General features: G+C 38.5%; 1 protein-coding gene across 2 annotated transcripts in view; it reads left to right on the top strand.

The window, feature by feature from the left end:
* ACTR10 (actin related protein 10) overlaps nt 1–21,032 on the top strand; it is a 36,553-nt gene extending 15,521 nt beyond the window's left edge. The window contains exons 8-13 of one of the 2 annotated variants that reach the window (XM_015143781.3): nt 6,081–6,116; nt 10,013–10,092; nt 10,176–10,249; nt 16,614–16,695; nt 18,324–18,525; nt 20,611–21,032. In XM_015143781.3, the coding sequence (XP_014999267.1) occupies nt 6,081–6,116; nt 10,013–10,092; nt 10,176–10,249; nt 16,614–16,695; nt 18,324–18,525; nt 20,611–20,792 (656 nt within the window). In that variant the 3' untranslated portion in view covers nt 20,793–21,032. The remainder of the gene's footprint in view (nt 1–6,080; nt 6,117–10,012; nt 10,093–10,175; nt 10,250–16,613; nt 16,696–18,323; nt 18,526–20,610) is intronic. The other variant, XM_028851568.2, reaches the window with a different exon arrangement.
* Nucleotides 21,033–21,383: the final 351 nt, after the last annotated feature.

A 21,383-nucleotide genomic window follows, 5' to 3' on the forward strand; every position in this document is an offset into this window, starting at 1 on the left:
GAACTTGATATTCATATTTCCAACTGATTATTAGAGACTGTGTATGTCTTTAGGCACTTCAAACTTAAGATTTCCAAAAGTGAACACATTATGTCTTTCCTCAAATTCATTTCAATTATTAGATAAAGATAATAACATCTTCCTTGTCTCCCATTTTACAAAACTTTATTATAGCCTTTCAGTTCTTCAGAAATCTCAGATCTCATTTTTCTTTTTTTTTGACCTTCCACACCATTGAACACCTGAGAGCAAAGACATTGTTTTAATCTAGGCCCTCATTTCTTGCTTAGATTATTACAGAAGCCTACTCTCTGGATGGATTCAGTCTATTTCACACTGTTGCCAGGAATAACTTTCCACAAATTTTTTTTTTTTTTTTTTTTTTAAGTTCCAGGGTACATGAGCATAACGTGCAGGTTTGTTACATATGTATACTTGTGCCATGTTGGTGTGCTGCACCCATCAACTCGTCAGCACCCATCAACTCGTCATTTACATCAGGTATAACTCCCAATGCAATCCCTCCCCCCTCCCCCCTCCCCATGATAGGTCCCGGTGTGTGATGTTCCCCTTCCCAAGTCCAAGTGATCTCATTGTTCAGTTCCCACCTATAAGTGAGAACATGCGGTGTTTGGTTTTCTGTTCTTGTGATAGTTTGCTAAGAATGATGGTTTCCAGCTGCATCCATGTCCCTACAAAGGACACAAACTCATCATTTTTTATGGCTGCATAGTATTCCATGGTGTATATGTGCCACATTTTCTTAATCCAGTCTGCCACTGATGGACATTTGGGTTGATTCCAAGTCTTTGCTATTGTGAATAGTGCCGCAATAAACATACGTGTCCATGTGTCTTTATAGCAGCATGATTTATATAATCCTTTGGGTATATACCCAGTAATGGGATGGCTGGGTCATATGGTACATCTAGTTCTAGATCCTTGAGGAATCGCCATACTGTTTTCCATAATGGTTGAACTAGTTTACAATCCCACCAACAGTGTAAAAGTGTTCCTATTTCTCCACATCCTCTCCAGCACCTGTTGTTTCCTGACTTTTTAATGATTGCCATTCTAACTGGTGTGAGATGGCATCTCATTGTGGTTTTGATTTGCATTTCTCTGATGGCCAGTGATGATGAGCATTTTTTTTGTGTCTGTTGGCTGTATGAATGTCTTCTTTTGAGAAATGTCTGTTCATATCCTTTGCCCACTTTTTGATGGGGTTGTTTGTTTTTTTCTTGTAAATTTGTTTGAGTTCTTTGTAGGTTCTGGATATTAGCCCTTTGTCAGATGAGTAGATTGCAAAAATTTTCTCCCATTCTGTAGGTTGCCTGTTCACTCTGATGGTAGTTTCTTTTGCTGTGCAGAAGCTCTGTAGTTTAATGAGATCCCATTTGTCAATTTTGGCTTTTGCCGCCGTTGCTTTTGGTGTTTTAGACATGAAGTCTTTGCCCATGCCTATGTCCTGAATGGTACTACCTAGGTTTTCTTCTAGGGTTTTTATGGTATTAGGTCTAACATTTACGTCTCTAATCCGTCTTGAATTAATTTTCGTATAAGGAGTAAGGAAAGGATCCAGTTTCAGCTTTCTACTTATGGCTAGCCAATTTTCCCAGCACCACTTATTAAATAGGGAATCCTTTCCCCATTTCTTGTTTCTCTCAGGTTTGTCAAAGATCAGATGGCTGTAGATGTGTGGTATTATTTCTGAGGACTCTGTTCTGTTCCATTGGTCTATATCTCTGTTTTGGTACCAGTACCATGCTGTTTTGGTTACTGTAGCCTTGTAGTATAGTTTGAAGTCAGGTAGCGTGATGCCTCCAGCTTTGTTCTTTTGACTTAGGATTGTCTTGGCAATACGGGGTCTTTTTTGGTTCCATATGAACTTTAAAGCAGTTTTTTCCAATTCTGTGAAGCAACTCATTGGTAGCTTGATGGGGATGGCATTGAATCTATAAATAACCTTGGGCAGTATGGCCATTTTCACGATATTGATTCTTCCTATCCATGAGCATGGTATGTTCTTCCATTTGTTTGTGTCCTCTTTTATTTCACTGAGCAGTGGTTTGTAGTTCTCCTTGAAGAGGTCCTTTACATCCCTTGTAAGTTGGATTCCTAGGTATTCTATTCTCTTTGAAGCAATTGTGAAGGGAAGTTCATTCATGATTTGGCTCTGTGTTTGTCTGTTACTGGTGTATAAGAATGCTTGTGATTTTTGCACATTAATTTTGTATCCTGAGACTTTGCTGAAGTTGCTTATCAGCTTAAGGAGATTTTGGGCTGAGACAATGGGGTTTTCTAAATATACAATCATCCACAAAATATTTTTATGCTTTTGCGACAGGATCTCACTCTGTTGCCCAGACTGGAGGGCAGTGGCATGATCTTGGCTCACTGCAGTCTCCACCTCCTGGGCTCAAGCCATTCTTCAATCTCAGCCTCCTGAGTAGCTGGGACTACAGGCGCGAGTCACCACTCCCAGCTAATTTTTGGGGGGTACATTTTGTAGAAATGGGGTTTCACCATGTCGTCCAGGCTGGACTCAAACTCCTGAGCTCAATCCACCAGCCCCCGCCCCACAAAATGCTAGGATTACGGCCTGAACCACCATGCCCTGCCAGTTTTTCACAAAATAAATATAACTACATTGCTGTTCTGCTTGAGAATTTTTGTAAGCTCCTACAAGTTAAAATCCAAATTATCTATTGGATATAAATGTTTCTTCAAAATCTGAGTTTGTTCTACCTCTTACCCTTAGATCACTAAACTTTATCCTTTGTTCTTTATTAAATCTTCAGTAAATTTCTTACAGTTGTCGAGGCACTGTGAGTCCTAGCACAACCCTGTGCTTTCATTTATTCTTTTTCTTTCCCTGGGATGTTTTTCTTTGCCTAGTTGGGTTTTTGATCCCTCTGCATGACTCAGCTGGAATGTCACCTTAATGGTGAAACCTTCCTCATCTTCCCTAAGCAGAATAAATTGCTCCTCTCTGTTAAGCCCTCAGCAGTAATTTATTATAGCACATATGACACATTCTCATTTGCCTGTTAACTTGCTTGTTTCCCCCAGGAGACTTTGAGGATCCCTGTCTTGTTTATTTTTCAATCTGTAGCACCTAGTGTAGTGCTGGGGCATTGAATATATGTTGGAAAGCCAGATTTTCGGGACACTTAGGCATACCTATGTTTTCCTGTTGTTCCTTATTGATAGTTAAGTTAATAGCATTTTTCATTCTGTAGATCCAATTATAGCTTTCAAATTCCAGATAACTTTGTGATGTCTTAGTATATTTTGGTGACAGGTAATTTATAAAAGGTCTTCAAAGATAATAAATTCAGTATAGCATCGCAAGATGTTCTTTGTAAAGGTCTTTAAACCCAGTAATATTTCCATAAAATTATAAATGATACATTCTTGGATATTCTTTTTCTAGTCCACCTTGTACTGATTCTAACCTTTCCCTTTAATACTGCTCACAATCTGAGTCTGTGATAGCCATGCAGTCCTACAAAATTGTGGAATCAAATCGTATAAATATTTGCCAAAGCACCCACTGCAAATACGGCTGGGGACGGTGGCTCACGCCTGTAATCCCAACACTTTGGGAGGCCAAGGTGAGTGGGTCACTTGAGGTCAAGAGTTCGAGACCACCCTGACCAACATGGTGAAACCCTGTCTCTACATTAAAAAAGAAAAAAAAAATTGGCATGGTGGCACGGGCCTCTAATCCCAACTACTCGGGAGGCTGAGGCAGGAGAATCGCTTGAACCTGGGAGGTGGAGGTTGCAGTGAGCCGAGATCGAGCCATTGCACTCCAGCCTGGGTGACAGAGGGAGACTCCATCTCAAAAAAAAAAATAAAAAAGAAAATGCAAATGAATTTAAAATGTCTCTTTTCCAGGTTCTTAGCAAAGATTACATGTAAGTCTGAGATATGCTTGAGTATCCTTAAGTGAATTTTGAATGAGCCTCTTTCATTTACTGTTTAGAACTTAGTTTAAAATTGAATATATCATAGTAACTCAAAAAGGCTAAACTAAGTACACTGATTGGAAAAATGTACAGTTTGAATTATATACCAACATGTTATGTTTCTTATTTTCCTAACTGAAATGTAAGTGATTTTTTAGAGCTAGAGCCAGGGAATGCCTCTTGTTTCTATTCTTTACTTGCAAAATTTAAATAGTTATGATTATTTGCCCCTTATGATTATTTGCTCCTTATGATTAAGGAGCTCCTTACCAAAGCAGCATCTACTCTTAGCTAAATTAAACTCTTTATTTCCAGGCCTGCCTTACATTTGCCTAAAGAAAATAGTTTCTCATATTACCAGATTTCTTTGACACATGTTAAAATTTATATACATGTTCCAAGAGAGAGCATTGAAGTTGTGGAATGCTCTAGGTTTTAGCACTTATTTTTAAATTGCAGGTTCTTACAGTCAAGTTACATTTCTCTCATCTATTTATAACCAGGATTAAATCTTCTGGCATATCTTTATCCTCTTGATAAATTTTAACACTCAAAGATAGGAAATCTTCAAAAATTTTTTATCATGTACTGGCCCCACAGGTAAAATAAAACTTTGAACATATTATCTAGAATATGTCTGTTTATTTATAAACCATGTATGTACTATTGTTACTATATTATGAAACACAAAAGTAAGCCTTTGGAAAGGATGAGATAATAAAGGTAAAATAACAAATAATTCTAAAGTTATACTTACTAAAGGTAAAAATCTTTTGCCATATAACTAAACATTAAATGTGCTTTTTTTTTTTTTTTAATTATGGCTTAACATTTTAATGGTGTGGTTTCTAAGTTTACCTGATTTTAATACTTAATTTTAATGGCTCTCAGAACTGAAAGTTATAGCTGACAACAAATGTAGATCCAGGTGGAAGAAGGCCATAATTATGCTTATTAAATAATGATTTATTTTCAGCTGTAGATGTCTATCTTCTCTGATATCAATAATTTATTCTTATAAATCAATGAAAATATTTTTACATTTTTTTTACAATGGGTTAAAAATTCTTTTTTTTTTTTTTTTGAGTCGAAGTTTTGCTCTTTTTGCCCAGGCTGGAGTGCAATGGCATGATCTCAGCTTACCCCACACTCCTCCCGAGTTCAAGCAGTTCTCCTGCCTCATCCTCCTGAGTAGCTGGGATTACAGGCAAGCACCACCACACCCAGCTTTTTGTATTTTTTTGTAGAGACGAGGTTTCTGCATGTTGGTCAGGCTGATCTTGAACTCCCGACCTCAGGTGATCCACCCACCTTGGCCTCCCAAAGTGCTGGGATTACAGGTGTAAGCCACCGCGCCTGGCCCCAAGGTTAAAAATTCTTAGTTTCGAAGACTTTAGGTTAGAAAATTTTGTTTCTGAGACAGATTTTTGGCAACAAAATTTTATAACAATGGTAACATATCCAAATATTCACTTTCCAAAGGCTCCCTGTATTGCATGTAGATAGATATACTTGGTATCCTTAGTTGAACTTTGAATGAGCCTCTTTCATTTAGTATATAGAACCTAATTCAAAAAAGAATGAATAGGTACTTTCTCACTCATTTTTAAAATGTCACCTTTACCTTGAAGGAAAAGATTAAAAGACTGTGTGTGGTACGTTTTTTTTTAAAAAAAGAGTCTTGCTCTTTGCCCAGGCTGGAGTGCAGTGGCGTGATCTCGGCTCACTGCAAGCTCTGCCTGCTGGGTTCACGCCATTCTCCTGCCTCAGCCTCCCGAGTAGCTGGGACTACAGGCGCCCGCCATGTGTGTGGTACTTTTAAAAAATATGTTAGCATGTTACTGACAACTATTTATTATCACTGGAAAGATAAACTTGAAACTTCAATTTTTTGCTTCGATTTCCATGGTTTGTCTTGCCTTTGAATGATGGTATTTCTTCCCTAAAACAAAATTAAATTTTTCTGTTAGACTTTTTGAGAAAATTATAGTAGTTGTATTTTTAAAATTTTTTCTAAACTGAAAAATAGAAATGTGAAGGGAATGTAATAGACTGTTTTTAATTATTACTAAGGTTTTATAATTCTAAATGAAATATTTTTTTTAGGTTCAGTTCCAGAAGGTGTCTTAGAGGACATTAAAGGTAAAGTAAGTTCTCATTTTTGTCCCTTTCATCCTTAAGTGTTAGTTTGTAGGGCGTATGCTTCTAAACAGTTAGACAGATAGAAAATATATTCATAATATAATGTCCTAAAAGTATTTATTTATTTATTTATTTATTTATTTTTATTTTTATTTTTTTTTGAGACGGAGTCTCGCTCTGTCGCCCAGGCTGGAGTGCAGTGGCCGGGTCTCAGCTCACTGCAAGCTCCGCCTCCCGGGTTTACGCCATTCTCCTGCCTCAGCCTCCGGAGTAGCTGGGACTACAGGCGCCCGCCACCTCGCCCAGCTAGTTTTTTGTATTTTTAGTAGAGACGGGGTTTCACCATGTTAGCCAGGATGGTCTCGATCTCCTGACCTTGTGATCCGCCCGTCTCGGCCTCCCAAAGTGCTGGGATTATAGGCTTGAGCCACCGCGCCCGGCCAAAAGTATTTAATATATAGACTATGGGATACTCTTTTAAGTACAAATTCCAATTTTTTTTCACACTTCGGGAAGCTGTGGCATAGTGATGATGTGTTACTGAAGCAGCTTCTCAATTGTATAGAGTATACAGGGTTACCAGGGAACCTAGTATTTTGCAGTGTGAAAGAACAGTTAAATTGCTTAAGAAAGCTACTGGTTTGATTAGTATAATGTTTTTTACTCTAGTTTTCTTCATACATTTTTCTAAAACATTCTGAAATTGTGACCAAAGTACTACACGGTACATTGGATTCACCTAAGTGAGATTGCTTCTACTTTGCTAGAGTGAATTTCTATGATAATGTTCAAATTGGGTTTTCTGGTATTTTTGTTCACTGAAATAAAATACATTTAAAATATAATCTTCTTCAATACTTGGCATGTCATTAATGTTAATAATTTAGGATGCTTAATAGCTAGACAGTAATGGATTTCAGAGTTAAATGAGAGCCGGAGATAATCGAATACAGTTGGGGCTCTGAAATGTTAAGTTATTTGTTCAGTGTCACACAAGTAGGTAGGGTTAGAGCTACAGCTACAAAATATATCTTGCTTTCCATTATATTAATATCTTTTATGTGTTTTAATTACCTAAATTCTTTTCAATTTGTTATAAAATATTAATCATTTGTACTGCTTATTACAGTAGTTCAAATAATACAGAAATATCTCAGGTAAAATGGTTTCCTTTCCTCTCTTCCATTTCTATCCTCCATGATATAATAATTGTTGACGATGTGGAGTGTTTTCTTTTCATATGGCCTCCAACCTGTGAAAAGATGTTTAACTCTACCATTAGTCAGGGAGACATCAGATTGGCAAAAATTTGAAAGACATCTGGTATTAGTGAGATGGTAGGAAAATGAATGTTTATTATTAGTAGTAAGGATTGCAAACTAACCTTTTTGGAAAGCAATCTGGCATATTTATTAAAATTCAAAGTGTGCATCCCATCTAAAAAGGGTTATTGCATGAAGTTTGGTAACTTCATTATAAGGAATGTCATGTAGCTGTTAAAAGAAGACCTAGAGTATTGGTTTGGAAGAAGGTCCATAATGTAAAGGAAGAAAGCATGTTGCTGAAGGTATGTACAGTAGAAACCCTTTCTGTTAAAAACAAATATGCAGGCTGGGTGTAGTGGCTGGCCCCTGTAATCCCAGCACTTTGGGAGGCCAAGGCAGGTGAATCACTTAAGCCCAGGAGTTCAAGACCAGCCTGGACAACGTGATGAAACCCTGTCTCTACAAAAAATACAAAAATTAGCCAGGTGTGGTGGTACAGACCTCTAGTCCCAACTATTTAGAGGGGCTGAGGTGGAGGATCACTTGAACCTGGGATCTCCTGGTGGAGGCTGCAGTAAGCTAAGTTCAGACTACTGCATTCCAGCCTGGGTGACAGAGCAAGACTGTCTCAAAAGAAAACAAAAACAAAAACTAACATGCAGCATACACATATTCATTGTATTGTGTGATCTTGAATTGCGAGGCAGAGGTTGCAGTGAGCCGAGATCATGCCATTGGACTCCAGTGTGGATGACAGAGTGAAACTCTATCTCAAAAAAATAAAAGTAAAACTACAAAAAATTAGCCAGGCATGGTGGTACCCACTTGTAGTCTCAGCTACTTGGGAGGCTGGGGTGGGAGGATCACTTGAATCCCAGAGGCAGAGGTTGCAGTGAGCTAAGATTGCACCACTACACTCCAACCTGGGCAAGGGAATCTTGACTCCATCTCAAAAACAAATAAAAGATCTCAAGGCTAGGTATTTACTTTGCTTAGATAGTCACGAGAACTTGAATAAAATATAAAACATACAAGTAGCTTTAGCGCCTGGCTCACTATCTAGCATAGTAGCATATTGTGGATTCTCAACACATGTGGTTTGAATTAGTGAATAAAATTCACTACATAATGTATTATGAAAAGAATTGTGTATAATATATATATCATATCAATATGCATTATATCATATATATTATGCATAATTCTTTTCATAATATATATGGCTAACATGCTTTACGAGTAATACAACCAAGTTGTCGAATTTCTTGCATTTAACATCAATTTTATCTCTACTTTAAAAAAAGTATTCCCTAACTACCTTGAAATAATTTTAAGCAGCTCATTATAAAAAATACTTTGCAATAGAATTTTTAAAAGAAAAAGTTTTCGACATGCAAAAAGTGAAGTGATATAGTAGAAAGAAAGCGGTAGTGTTGGGGTGTGCTAACGAGGAACAATCATTACAAAAAGCCCAAAACTAAGGAGTGTTACATTGCAACTAAGAGCAAAAATTGGCATTGTACCAGCCAGGCACAGTGGCCCGTGCCTGTAATCCCATCACTTTTGGAGGCCAAGGCAGGTGGATCACTTGAGGTCAGGAGTTCGAGACCAACCTGACCAACATGGCGAAATGCTGTCTCTACTAAAAATACAAAAATTAGGTGGGCATGGTGGCGTGCACCTGTAATCCCAGCTACTTGGGTGCCTGAGGTATGAGAATCGCATGAATCCGGGCGGTGGAGGTTGCAGTGTGCCGAGATCGCGCCACTGCACTCCAGTCTGTGCAATAGAGTGAGACTCTGTCAAAAAAAAAAAAATTGGCATTGTGTTCTGACCAATCAAGATATTTATTAATTTTATTTCTTTTTTTTTCCAATTTCTTTTTGGTAACATCTTTTCACAACAAGATCCCTTAAAAAGAATCAGAGAGAGGGAGAAAGAAAATCTGGTTTAAAGAAATATACTATTCAGTTAGAATAGCTACTTTTTTATGATGGTAAAATTAACTTTTGTTGTGGTTCTCCTTATATAAGAGATGTCAAACAACAGTTTCTTTAAAGATGATTTTTTTAAAATGAGCTTTTATACAAGATGAATGTACAACATGTCTTATGACACCTTAGTCAATGAAAAAGGTTGTTTTTTTGTTTTGTTTTGTTCTATTTTGGTTTTTTTCTTTGAGACAGAGTTTCACTTTTGTTGCCCAGGCTGGAGTGCAGTGGCACGATCTCAGCTCACTGCAACCTCTGCCTCCCGGGTTCAAGCAATTCTCCTGCCTCCGCCTCTCAAGCAGCTGGGATTACAGGCACCCACCACCACACCCGGCTAATTTTTTGCATTTTTAGTAGAGACGGGGTTTCGCCCTGTTGGGCAAGCTGGTCTCGAATTCCTGACCTCAGGCCTCCCAAAGTGCTGGGATTACAGGTCTGCGCCACTGCACCCAGCCAAAACAGGTTTTTTAATGAACAAATTACTGTTAGCTAACTAAAGATGGAAATAGGGTTTATAAAATCCAAAGGAATAGATGATTAGCATGTTCACTTGAATAGAATTGTTTTAACTGGGGTGTAGGTTCACTCTGTTCAGTTGTAATCAACTAGCCATAACAAGGTCTCCTTTTCTTCCTTTAAGTGCGTACTTGCTTTGTAAGTGATCTGAAGCGAGGACTAAAAATCCAAGCAGCAAAATTTAATATTGATGGGAATAACGAGGTAAGTTTAAAAAAAAAAAAAAAGCATCTTTTTGCAAAGGTTACAACATGTGTGGACTTACGTTTATGATATTTATATTTCAGCGTCCCTCCCCACCCCCAAATGTTGATTATCCGTTAGATGGAGAGAAGATTTTACACATCCTGGGATCAATCAGGTTAGATCTTAATTTTAATGAGCAAAGTAGTAAATGAAAATAAACTTTTGGCTTTTAAAAATATTTGTATGAGCCTTTATTTCACTATTGCCATTTTAACAGTTAAGTGTTTATTGTTAAGCCTCATTATTCATGATTTATTTTATTCAGCTTTTTTTTTCTTTTGAGACAAGACCTTGCTCTGTTGTCCAGGCTGGAGTGCAGTGGCACTATCTTGGCTCACTGTAACTTTCATCTCCTGGGTCCAAGCGATTCTGCCTCAGCCTCCCAACTGGCTGGAATTACAGGTGCCTGCCACCACGCCTGGCTAATTTTTGTATTTTTTAATATACACAGGGTTTCACCATGTTGGCCAGGTTGGTCTCAAACTCCTGACCTCAGGTGATCCGCCTACCTTGGCCTCCAACAGTGCTGGGATTACAGGCATGAGCCACCGTGCCCCGCCTATTCAGCTTTTTAAATTTTTAAAAATTAAAAAAAATATATTATCTTCTATTTATGAAGGTAATTGAGAATTAGTTCAATTCATGAAACTAGCCATTCTTTGAAGTGGGGCAGGAAGTATGACACTTTAAAATAGGGGTTAGCAAAATATTTCAGTAAAGGACCAGATAGTAAATAGCTCAGGCTTGGCTGGGCACAGTGGCTCCTGCCTGGAATCCCAGAACTTTGGGAGGCTAAGGTGGGCGGATCACCTGAGGTCGGGAGTTCGAGACCAACCCGACCAACAAGAAGAAACCTAGTCTCTACTGAAAATACAAAATTAGCTGGCCATGGTAGCACATGCCTGTAATCCCAGCTACTCAGGAGTCTGAGGCAGGAGAATTGCTTGAACTCGGGAGGCCGAGGTTGCGGTGAGCCAAGATCGCACCATTGCACTCCAGCCTGGGCAACAAGAACGAAACTCCATCTCAAAAAAAAAATAAAATAAAATAAATAACTCAAGCTTTATGGGCCAATATGATCTCTGTTGCAACTACTCAACTCTATAGTTGGAACACAAAATTAGCCATAGATAATATTTAAATGAGTGAGCATGACTGTGTTCCAGTAAAACTTTATTTGCAAAAACAGGTGGTGGCTGGATTTCATTCTCAGGCCGTATTTGCTGACTCCTGCTTTAAAACTTTTTGTTAGAAAGAATGCATTTTTCCAGATATACTCAGTCTTTAGGACTTGGTAATTCGCCATTTATTGATTTGACTATTCTGTCTGATGATCCAATATAAGTTGTTGTTAAGGACTTACATAATCATATTAGTAACAATATAACATTTGTTTATAACGCAACTTTATAAAATTTATATTGTAAAAGTTTCCTTGTAAAATATAAGGTCAGAAGATTCACAGAAAATTATTATTATGTAACATATTGAACATCCTATTAGGCTTTGAGTTAATGTAGAGCTTGAAGTATTAAAAGAATGAACATAAATACATGGAAGTTAAAGACGGTAGGACAGGGTAGCAAAAGAGTAAGAATGTAGTACTTTTTGCTAGCTATTTTTATATCATTTTAATCTCTTATTTAAGTTATGTTTATTAAATTACTTTTTAAAATATTCTCCTGATTGTTATTGGATCTCAGTCTAAAGAAGAAGATAACTATTTAAAGAAATACAGAGACCAGGCGTGGTAGTTCACACTTGGTTTTTTTTTTTTTTTCCTTGAGACAGAGTTTTTGCTCTTTTCGCCCAGGCTGGAGTGCAATGGCACGATCTCGGCTCACTTCAGCCTCCTTCTGGGTGCAAGTGATTCTCCTGCCTCAACTTCCCGAGTATGTAGGCTTATAGGCACCCACCACCATGACCGGCTAATTTTTGTATTTTTAGCAGAGATGAGTTTCACCGTGTTGGCCGGGCTGGTCTCAAACTCCTGACCTCAGGTGATCCACCCGCCTCCGCCTCCCAAAGTGCTGGGATTATAGGCGTGAGCCACCGTGCCTGGCTGGTAGTTCACACTTGTAACCTCAGCACTTTGGGAGGCGGAGGTGGGAGAATATCTTGAGCCCAAAAATTCAAGACCAGCCTGGGCAGCATAGTTTGAGACCCTGTCTCTACAAAAAAAAAAAAAAGAAATGTTTTTTAATTAGCCAGGCATGGTGGTACACACCTATAGTCCTAGCTCTTTAGGAAGCTGAGGTGGGAGGATCACTTGAGCCCAGGAGTTTGAGGTTACAGTGATCTGTGATTGTACCACTGTACTTCAGCCTGGGCAACAGAGTAAGACCCCAGGATCCAGCCACTGCACTCCAGACTCGGCAACAGAGCGAGACTCCGTCTCAAAAAAAAAAATTTTTTTTGTAGAGATGGAGTCTCACTCTGTTGCCCATTTGGTTTCGAACTTCACTCAAGCAGTCCTCCCGCCTTGCCCTCCCAAAGTGTTGGGATTACAGGCATGAGCCACCGCCCCCAGCTCCCCATCTCTATTTTCTTAAAGAAAAAAAGGAAATTCAATCAACATGGAATTGTTGGTTCCAAAAAAATAGGAAAATGCATTGCAAATGAAGGAAGCCAGTATGTCTCACATTCCAAACTCAATTAATTTATGTTTACTAACGTGTTTTTTGTGTTTTGTTTGTGTGTGTGTGTGTGTGTGGTTTTTTTTTTGTTTTGTTTTGAGGTGGAGTTTCACTCTTGTTGCCCAGGCTGGAGTGCAATGGTGCAATCTTAGCTCACCACAACCTCTGCCTCCCGGGTTCAAGCAATTCTTCTGCCTCAGCCTCCTGAGTAGCTGGGATTACAGGCATGCATACCACACCCAGCTAATTTTTGTATTTTTAGTAGAGACGAGGTTTCTCCATGTTAGTCAAGCTGGTCTCGAACTCCTGACCTCAGGTGATCCGCCTGCCTTGGCCTCCTAAAATGCTGGGATTACAGGTGTGAGCCACTGTGCCCAGCCTAACATGTTGTTTCTGCCAAAAGGTATAGTTCCATTGAAACCTTCTAATTAGACACAATACTGACCAGTAGTTGGTTGGTAAAGCAAAAGAAGGGTTATTTAAAGTAAAGGACCATTATAAAAAATCATATACTAAACATTTTATTTTAACTTAAATTTTGTGTGTATTTATGTTTTTCCAAGACCTATTCTTTGAGGCTAAGTCTACTTATAGAGTTCTGACTTAAAATTATAATAACCAGTAAATCATAATTTATGATTTCCTGCTTTTTTGTTCTTTTTATAAGTACAGTAAGAGCTTAAAGTTACTAGGAATCAGTCTTGGTACAGAATCCATCTAGTTGGCTGGGCGTGGTGGCTCATGCCTGTAATTCCAGCATTTTGGTAGGCCAAGGCGGGCGGATCACTTAAAGTCAGGAGTTTGACACCAGCCTGGCCAACATGGTGAAACCCCATCTCTACTATTTACAGAATCCATCTAGTTATTTTCTTCTAGACTTTTACAGTTGTCTCACCTATGTTACAAATATTTTTAAAAACTAACTTGTCGTTCCAAAGCTTTCACATTCATGGAAAGAACAACTTGTTTTCTACCTTAATATTTCATTGGTTAAGTAATAATTGTTAAGTTATATAATTTTAATATCAAATCAGCTGACAAAAGATTTGGAAATAGAAGAGTGGATCTTTTTTTTTTTTTTTTTTTTTTTTTTTTTTTTTTTGAGACGGAGTCTCGCTCTGTCGCCCAGGCTGGAGTGCAGTGGCCGGATCTCAGCTCACTGCAAGCTCCGCCTCCCGGGTTCACGCCATTCTCCTGCCTCAGCCTCCCGAGTAGCTGGGAGTACAGGCGCCCGCCACCTCGCCCGGCTAGTTTTTTTTTGTATTTTAGTAGAGACGGGGTTTCACTGTGTTAGCCAGGATGGTCTCGATCTCCTGACCTCATGATCCGCCCGTCTCGGCCTCCCAAAGTGCTGGGATTACAGGCTTGAGCCACCGCGCCCGGCCAAGAGTGGATCTTTGTAAGCATGCAGCTTAACTGGTGGAAGAAGTCTGCAGGCATAGTGGCAAGGGCCTGACCAGCTATGCCCGTTCAGCATACTGTAGGCCTCAGTTAGTATACTTTAGTGGTGAAGTGGAAAGAATTAGCTAGTAGATTGAGTCTCATGAAGAGGATTTTGTTTTGAAAAGAATTTTTAAACGCTTTAAAATAGTTATGCATAATATCCCGATTTTATAAAAAATAGAGTTTATACCTGTATGTGCATAGTTAATTTTGTATTGTATTGGTTAGGATTTGGTTTGGCCACAGTTATACAAACCTGAAAATAGTGTCTTCAACAAGTTAGAAGTTTATCTCTCATTTAAAAGAAGTTCAAGGCTGAGCACAGTGGCTCACACCTGTAATCCCAGCACCTTGGGATGCCAGTGCTGTTGGATTGCTTGAGCCTGGGATGCAGAGGTTGCGGTGAGCCGAGATTGTGCCATTACACTCCAGCTTGGGCAACAGGGCAAGACCCTATCTCAAAAAATGTGAAATTAAAAGAAAAGAAGTTCAGAGGTAGATCATCCAGGGATGATATTATCGTCTCAGAGACCCAAACATCTTTCCATCTATCATCTTCAGGATGTAGCCCTTGTCCTTGAGGTCCAGGATGGCTGCTGGAGTTGTAGCTACCATGTTTTTGTTTCAAGCAAGTAGTCCTAAGAAGGGAAAGAAGAAAGTGCTTAACTCTTAATTAAAAGTCCAACATAGGCTGGGTGCGGTGGCTCATGCCGATAATCCCAACACTTTGGGGAGGCTGAGGCAGGCAGGTCGCTTGAGGCCAGGAGTTCGAGACCAACCTGGCCAACATGGTGAAACCCCACCTCTACTGAAAATATACAAAAAATTAGCTGGGCGTGGTGGCACAGACCTGTAATCCCAGCTACTTGGGAGGCTGAGACATGAGAATCACTTGAATCTGGGAGGCTGATGCGAGATCACACCATTGCACAGAGCAAGACTCTTTGTCTCAAAAGGGAAAAAAAAAGTCCGACATATTACTTCTGCCTCCATCTCCTTGTCTGGTATTTAACTACATCTAGTTGCAAGAAAGACTGTTTTTTTTTTTTTAAGAGATGAGGTCTCACTATGCTGAGACCAGTTCTTAGGCTGGTCTTGAACTCCTGGCCTCAAGCCATTCCCCTGCACTGCCTCAGCCTCCTGAAATGCTGGGATTATAGGCATGAGCCATTGCATCTGGCCAGAGGCTGGTAAATACAGTGTTTTAACTAGTGGGATGGGTTGGAGGCACAATATATCCAGCTTAAAAATTGAGTTTTATCTTATTTTCAAATCCTACAGATTAACAGGCAGTAGTAAAAGATAATACAGAGAGGTTCCATATACCCTTTCAGTTTCTCCCAATGGTTAAACATCTTATATAACTATAATATGATATCAAAACTAGTAAATTGGCATTGGCATAAAGTATATGTTAGTTCTGTGTTATTTTATCATATGTAGATTTCTACAGTCACTACAACAATGGAGATACAGAACTATTGCCAGACAGAAAGAAAATTACTGCTTGATCTCACTTGTATATGTGGAATCTAAAAAAAAGTGAAACATCTAGAAACAGAGAGTAAAACAGTGGTTGTTAGGAGTTGAGAGGGGAAGGAAATGAGGAGAGGGTCAAAGGACACAAACTTGTAGTTGTGAGTGATGAATAAGCCTAGAGATCTAATGTACAGCATGAGGACTTTAGTTAGTAACACTGTATTCTATACTGAAATTTTGCTAAGAATAGATTTTGGGTGCTCTTACTACTTACGGAAGGTGATGGATAGGTTAGTTTGCTTGAATGTAGTAATTACTTCACTCTGTGTGTGTGTATATATATATATCAAAATATGTTGTATACCTTAAATATAATATATATAATTTTTTTAAACATATAGAACTCTTTCATCACCACAAAGATCTTCCTCATGCTACCAAAAAGTAATAGTTATTTTAATTTGAGAATAAATTGGAAAATGGATATTTTACTAAGCAACTGGTGATCCTTGTATTATTTTAAAAAAGAAATGGGGGGGGGGTGGTTGCTTATAAATCTCTTGTATCACCAGCTAATCTGCTTGTTGAATCTTATTATTATAGAATACTATTTCTTTTCTTTTCTTAGGTTTGGGGAGTTATAATTGGACACAAAATAAATGTAAATGTATACATAATAATAGTAACAGCTAATAATTTAGGCAGACCCTGTTCTATTAACTTATTGCATCTTCACCTCAACCCCTGAGGCAGGCATTGTTATCCTTTCCATTTACAAATGAGAACAACTTGTATTTTAATAATTATTCTTTGTTAATGTAGTATTGGTACTTAAAAATACTATGTAAATGGAAATCATGGTATATTCTGTGTAATAATATGTGACACCAACAGAAAGCTCTCTTTTTCAAATCCCATTAGAGATTCAGTTGTGGAAATTCTTTTTGAACAAGATAATGAAGAGAAATCAGTTGCCACTTTAATATTGGATTCCCTTATACAGGTATTTTATCTTGTCAAAAAAATTCCCTTTATTATCACAGTCCTTTAAATAAAAATTTTAAATGTTATTTTAGGCAACTAGCAATCCTTGTCACATATTATTTTTTAATATGTGTCAACAACTAATCTGCTTATTGAATTTTATTAATTTTTACAGAATACGGTCCTCTTTTAAAACTTTTTAAACTTTTATTTTAAAATGTTATAGTTCGTGAGTTTTACTTTGGCACTGAGAAATGGCATCTACAGCATTCCAAACCCCAGGATAATGAGTGCCATGGACATGTGCTTATTTATTTATTTATTTATTTAGAGATAGTCTCGCTCTGTCACCCAGGCTGGAGTGCAATGGCGTGATCTTGGCCCACTGCAACTTCCGCCTCCTGGGTTCAAGTGATTCTTCTGCCTCAGCCTCCCAAGTAACTGGGATTACAGGCGCCCACCACCATGCCTGGCTAATTTTTGCATTTTTAGTAGATACAGGGTTTCACCATGTTGGCCAGGCTGGTCTCGAACTCCTGACCTTGTGATCCACCCACCTCTGCCTCCCAAAGTGCTGGGATTACAGGCGTGAGCCACTGTACCTGCCTTTTTTTTTTTTTTTTTTTGACAGAGTTTTGCTCTTGTTGCCCAAGCTGGACTGCAATGGTGTGATCTCGGCTCACTGCAACCTCCACCTCCTGGGTTCAAGCGATTCTCTTGCCTCAGCCTCCCAAGTAGCTGGGATTACAGGCATGTGCCACCATGCCGGCTAATTTAGTGTTTTTGGGTAGAGATGGAGTTTCTCCATTTTGGTCAGGCTGGTCTTTAACTCCTGACCTCAGGTGATCCACCTGTCTCAGCCTCCCAAAGGGCTTGGATTACAGGCATGAGCCACCGTGCCCAGCGACGTGCATTCTTTTAAGAGTCAGGACCAGATTTTTATTTAGTACCTAGTGTGGTTTATGGTTCCTTCCAATTCAGGGTTGTATAGTATTCAATTTTAAATTCCACAGGACATATGGTAATAATATGTCTCTTTTTTTTAATGACTATGTAATTATAGGGCTTCGCATGAAATACCATTGCCTTGGAAGATATGTTTGCCTCTAGGGCTCCATTCATTGAAGGACCTTATCATTGCTAACTCTTAAAGAGAACTGATGTAGAACCATAATTTTTCTAGGAGTATTATCTTCCCACTTAACAACTGGCACTTGAATACACCTTGGAAAAACGAAATTTCCACATACTTCCCTTACCCCAAAAAAGAGAAGTTATTTCTTCTCATGCTCTTTGCCCTACTTAATCATTGCTACCCTGACAGTGAGAACACTCACATATTACTGCCGTATACCCTATGGAATGTAAAATGCTATGCTATTAGACTTTAAAATATTTTAAAATCTTTTAAGTTTGTGTATATATTTGGCAGTATTTTTATGGTGGTTATACTTGCTTTGCTACATGAAAGAAACCTTGCCGTGGCCCTTTTTGTGATACAAATGATCACCTGTTTAATCTGTAGTATTATAATAATAATATGTATAATCATAGTATATATAATATGTATATTTTCTTAAGTTCAGTCAAGCATTATTTGTACAGTTCAGAATAAGTCCTTCTTTTTTTCTTTCTTTTTAATAACAGTGTCCAATAGACACCAGGAAGCAACTAGCAGAGAATTTGGTAGTCATAGGGGGCACTTCTATGTTGCCAGGATTTCTCCACAGATTGCTTGCAGAAATAAGGTATTTGGTAGAAAAACCAAAATATAAAAAAGCCCTTGGCACTAAGACATTTCGAATTCATACTCCACCTGCAAAAGCTAATTGTGTGGCCTGGTTGGGAGGTAAGAATTTCACTTTTAAAATATAGTGATTATATAGTATTTGGTCTCTGAATGACACTATTAATGGATATATTAGAATAAATCATTCAGGGTTCACAATTGCCCACTTGATAAATACAACTAACATTGACTTTTTCTTTATTTTTTTTTTTTTTTTTTTGAGATGGAGTCTCACTCTGTCACCAGGTTGGAGTGCAGTGGTGCGATCTGGGCTCACTGCAAGCTCTGCCTCCCAGGTTCAAGCAATTCTCCTGCCTCAGCCTCCCGCGTGTCTAGGACTACAGGCGCGCACCACCATGCCCAGCTACTTTTTGTATTTTTGGTAGAGATGGGGTTTCACCATGTTGGCCAGGAGGGTCTTGATCTCTTGACCTCGTGATCCACCCACCTCGGCCTCCCAAAGTGCTGGGATTATAGGCATGAGCCACCACGCCCAGCTGACTTTTTCTTAAATTATATTGTCAGAATTTTATATCTAATTCTCTTGGCATTTGCACTGTGATATTAACTTCCTCATTTAGTTAAAGTCATCCCTCAAAATAGTGAAAGCTATGAATTTATTCCAGTGATGGATGCTACCTTTTTTTTTTTTTTGAGACAGAGTTTCATCCTTGTTGCCCGTCCGGCTGGAGTGCAATAATGCGATCTCAGCTCACTGCAACGTCCGCCTCCCAGCCTCAAGCGATCCTCCTGCCTCCACCTCCCTAGTAGCTGGGATTATAGGCACCCGCCACTACGCCCGGCTGATTTTTTTGTATCTTTAGTAGAGACAGGGTTTCTCCATGTTGGTCAGGCTGGTCTCAAACTCGTGACCTCAGGTGATCCGCCCGCCTCGGCCTCCCAAAGTGCTGGGATTACATGTGTGAGCCACCGTGCCCGGCTTACCATTTCTTAAAATGTTTATTTTAATGTCTTGCAAATTTAGTGAGCCACATATGAAAATTGGTCTCTTTATTTTATAACTGTATTTGTGGCTGAGTTCATTAAATGTTTTAAGTAATGATGGTTTCACCGAAATAAGGAAATAACCTAATAAGTACAGTTGACCCTTGAACAACATGGGTTCGAATTATGTGGGTCCATTGATATGCTGTTTTTAGGAAATAATGTTGGAAAAATTTTTGAAGATTTGCAGCAATTGGAAAAAACAGACAAACCACGTAGCCTAGAAATATCAAAAAAATTAAGAAAAAGATATGTCATGAATGTATAAAAAATACATATGTAGATACTGGTCTGTTTATGTGTTAATTGACTATTCATGTTATTGGTAAGACTTCTCAGTCAACAGTAGACTATTGGTAGTTAAGTTTTGGGGGAGGCAAAAATTATACATGGAGTTTTTCAGGTGCTTGTGGGTGCACACCCCTAATCCCTGCATTGTTCAAAGGTCAGCTGTAACTACTTTGAAGGGAAAAACAATAATGAATATGTACATTTATATACGTTCTGATATATGTTTTATGATGCAGAGCTAGAAGGTATCAGGATTGTACATTCAGAGAGAAAAACAAAGTAGTGTGACATTTTAAAATGAATGTTATATAATTTCTTGTAAAATAGGATTTGGTATAAATGTAGTTTTGATCTAGGACAAATTGATTTAGTAATGGAATTGTTTTTAAAAGACTGCCTTGTGGGTCTTAATAAGGTCTTCAGTATAGAATGTTAGGACATTATGATGATGTTTATTGGGTTTTGCAGTACCATTTTATTTATTGATATGTAACCTTAGTTGTGAGAGAGAAAACTCAGAATCTTGTTGATTGTATTTACACAAAGTTGAAAATACCTTCCACTTCACTCTATCTAACTTGCTTTTAAATGCAATAATACTTGTTATCATGTTCACTCTTAACCTGCTAAAGGCCATTTCAATTACTTTAACACGGAGTTATGGCTTACTCTGTTATTCAAAATATAAAATAAAGAATAGCTTGACTGGAATTACTTTGAAGATTGTGGCAATGCATTGCTGAATTTTACCAATCCACTTTTGTCATATAGTGAAGTAGATGTATATGTACATAAAGTTTTCTAGTAAAAGTTTTCATCTTAGCTATAAAAAATATTTTTGTCACACAGGGGCTATTTTTGGAGCATTACAAGATATACTTGGGAGCCGTTCTGTTTCAAAGGAATATTATAATCAGACGGGCCGTATACCTGATTGGTGTTCTCTCAATAACCCACCTTTGGAAATGATGTTTGATGTTGCGAAAACTCAACCACCTCTGATGAAGAGAGCATTTTCCACTGAGAAATAGAAGTTTGATTAAAAAATCAACCTTGCTTCATATTAAATATTTAACCAATTATAAGCAAATTGTACAAAGTATGTAGGATGTTTTGTTACAGAGGAGTATAGTGGAAGTGAAAGCATTCTGTGTTTACTCTTTGCATTAATATATAATTCTTTTGACTTTGTTTCTCTTGTGTACTGGTAACATGGTAGCTGGTGCTTACTGAAATCTGTTGTGTTAATATCAATAAAGTATAGTAAAGCAGTTTGATTTTGGAAGTTTGTTATGTGGCTTTTTTTTTTTTTTTGAGACAGAGTCTCCCTCTGTTGCCCAGGCTAGAGTGCAGTGGCGCTCTGCTCACTGCAAGCTCCGCCTCCCAGGTTCATGCCATTCTCCTGCCTCAGCCTTCTGAGTATCTGGATTACAGGCACCGGATTACAGGCGCCCGCCACCATGCCCAGCTAATTTTTTGTGTATTTAGTAGAGACAGAGTTTCACCGTGTTAGCCAGGATGGTCTCGATATCCTGACCTCGTGATCCACCCACCTCCGCCTCCCAAAGTGCTGGGATTACAGGCGTGAGCCAGCGTACCCAGCCTATGTGGCTTGTTTTTCA

This window comes from Macaca mulatta, chromosome 7 (assembly GCF_049350105.2).
Source record: "Macaca mulatta isolate MMU2019108-1 chromosome 7, T2T-MMU8v2.0, whole genome shotgun sequence".
Taxonomy (NCBI): domain Eukaryota; kingdom Metazoa; phylum Chordata; class Mammalia; order Primates; family Cercopithecidae; genus Macaca; species Macaca mulatta.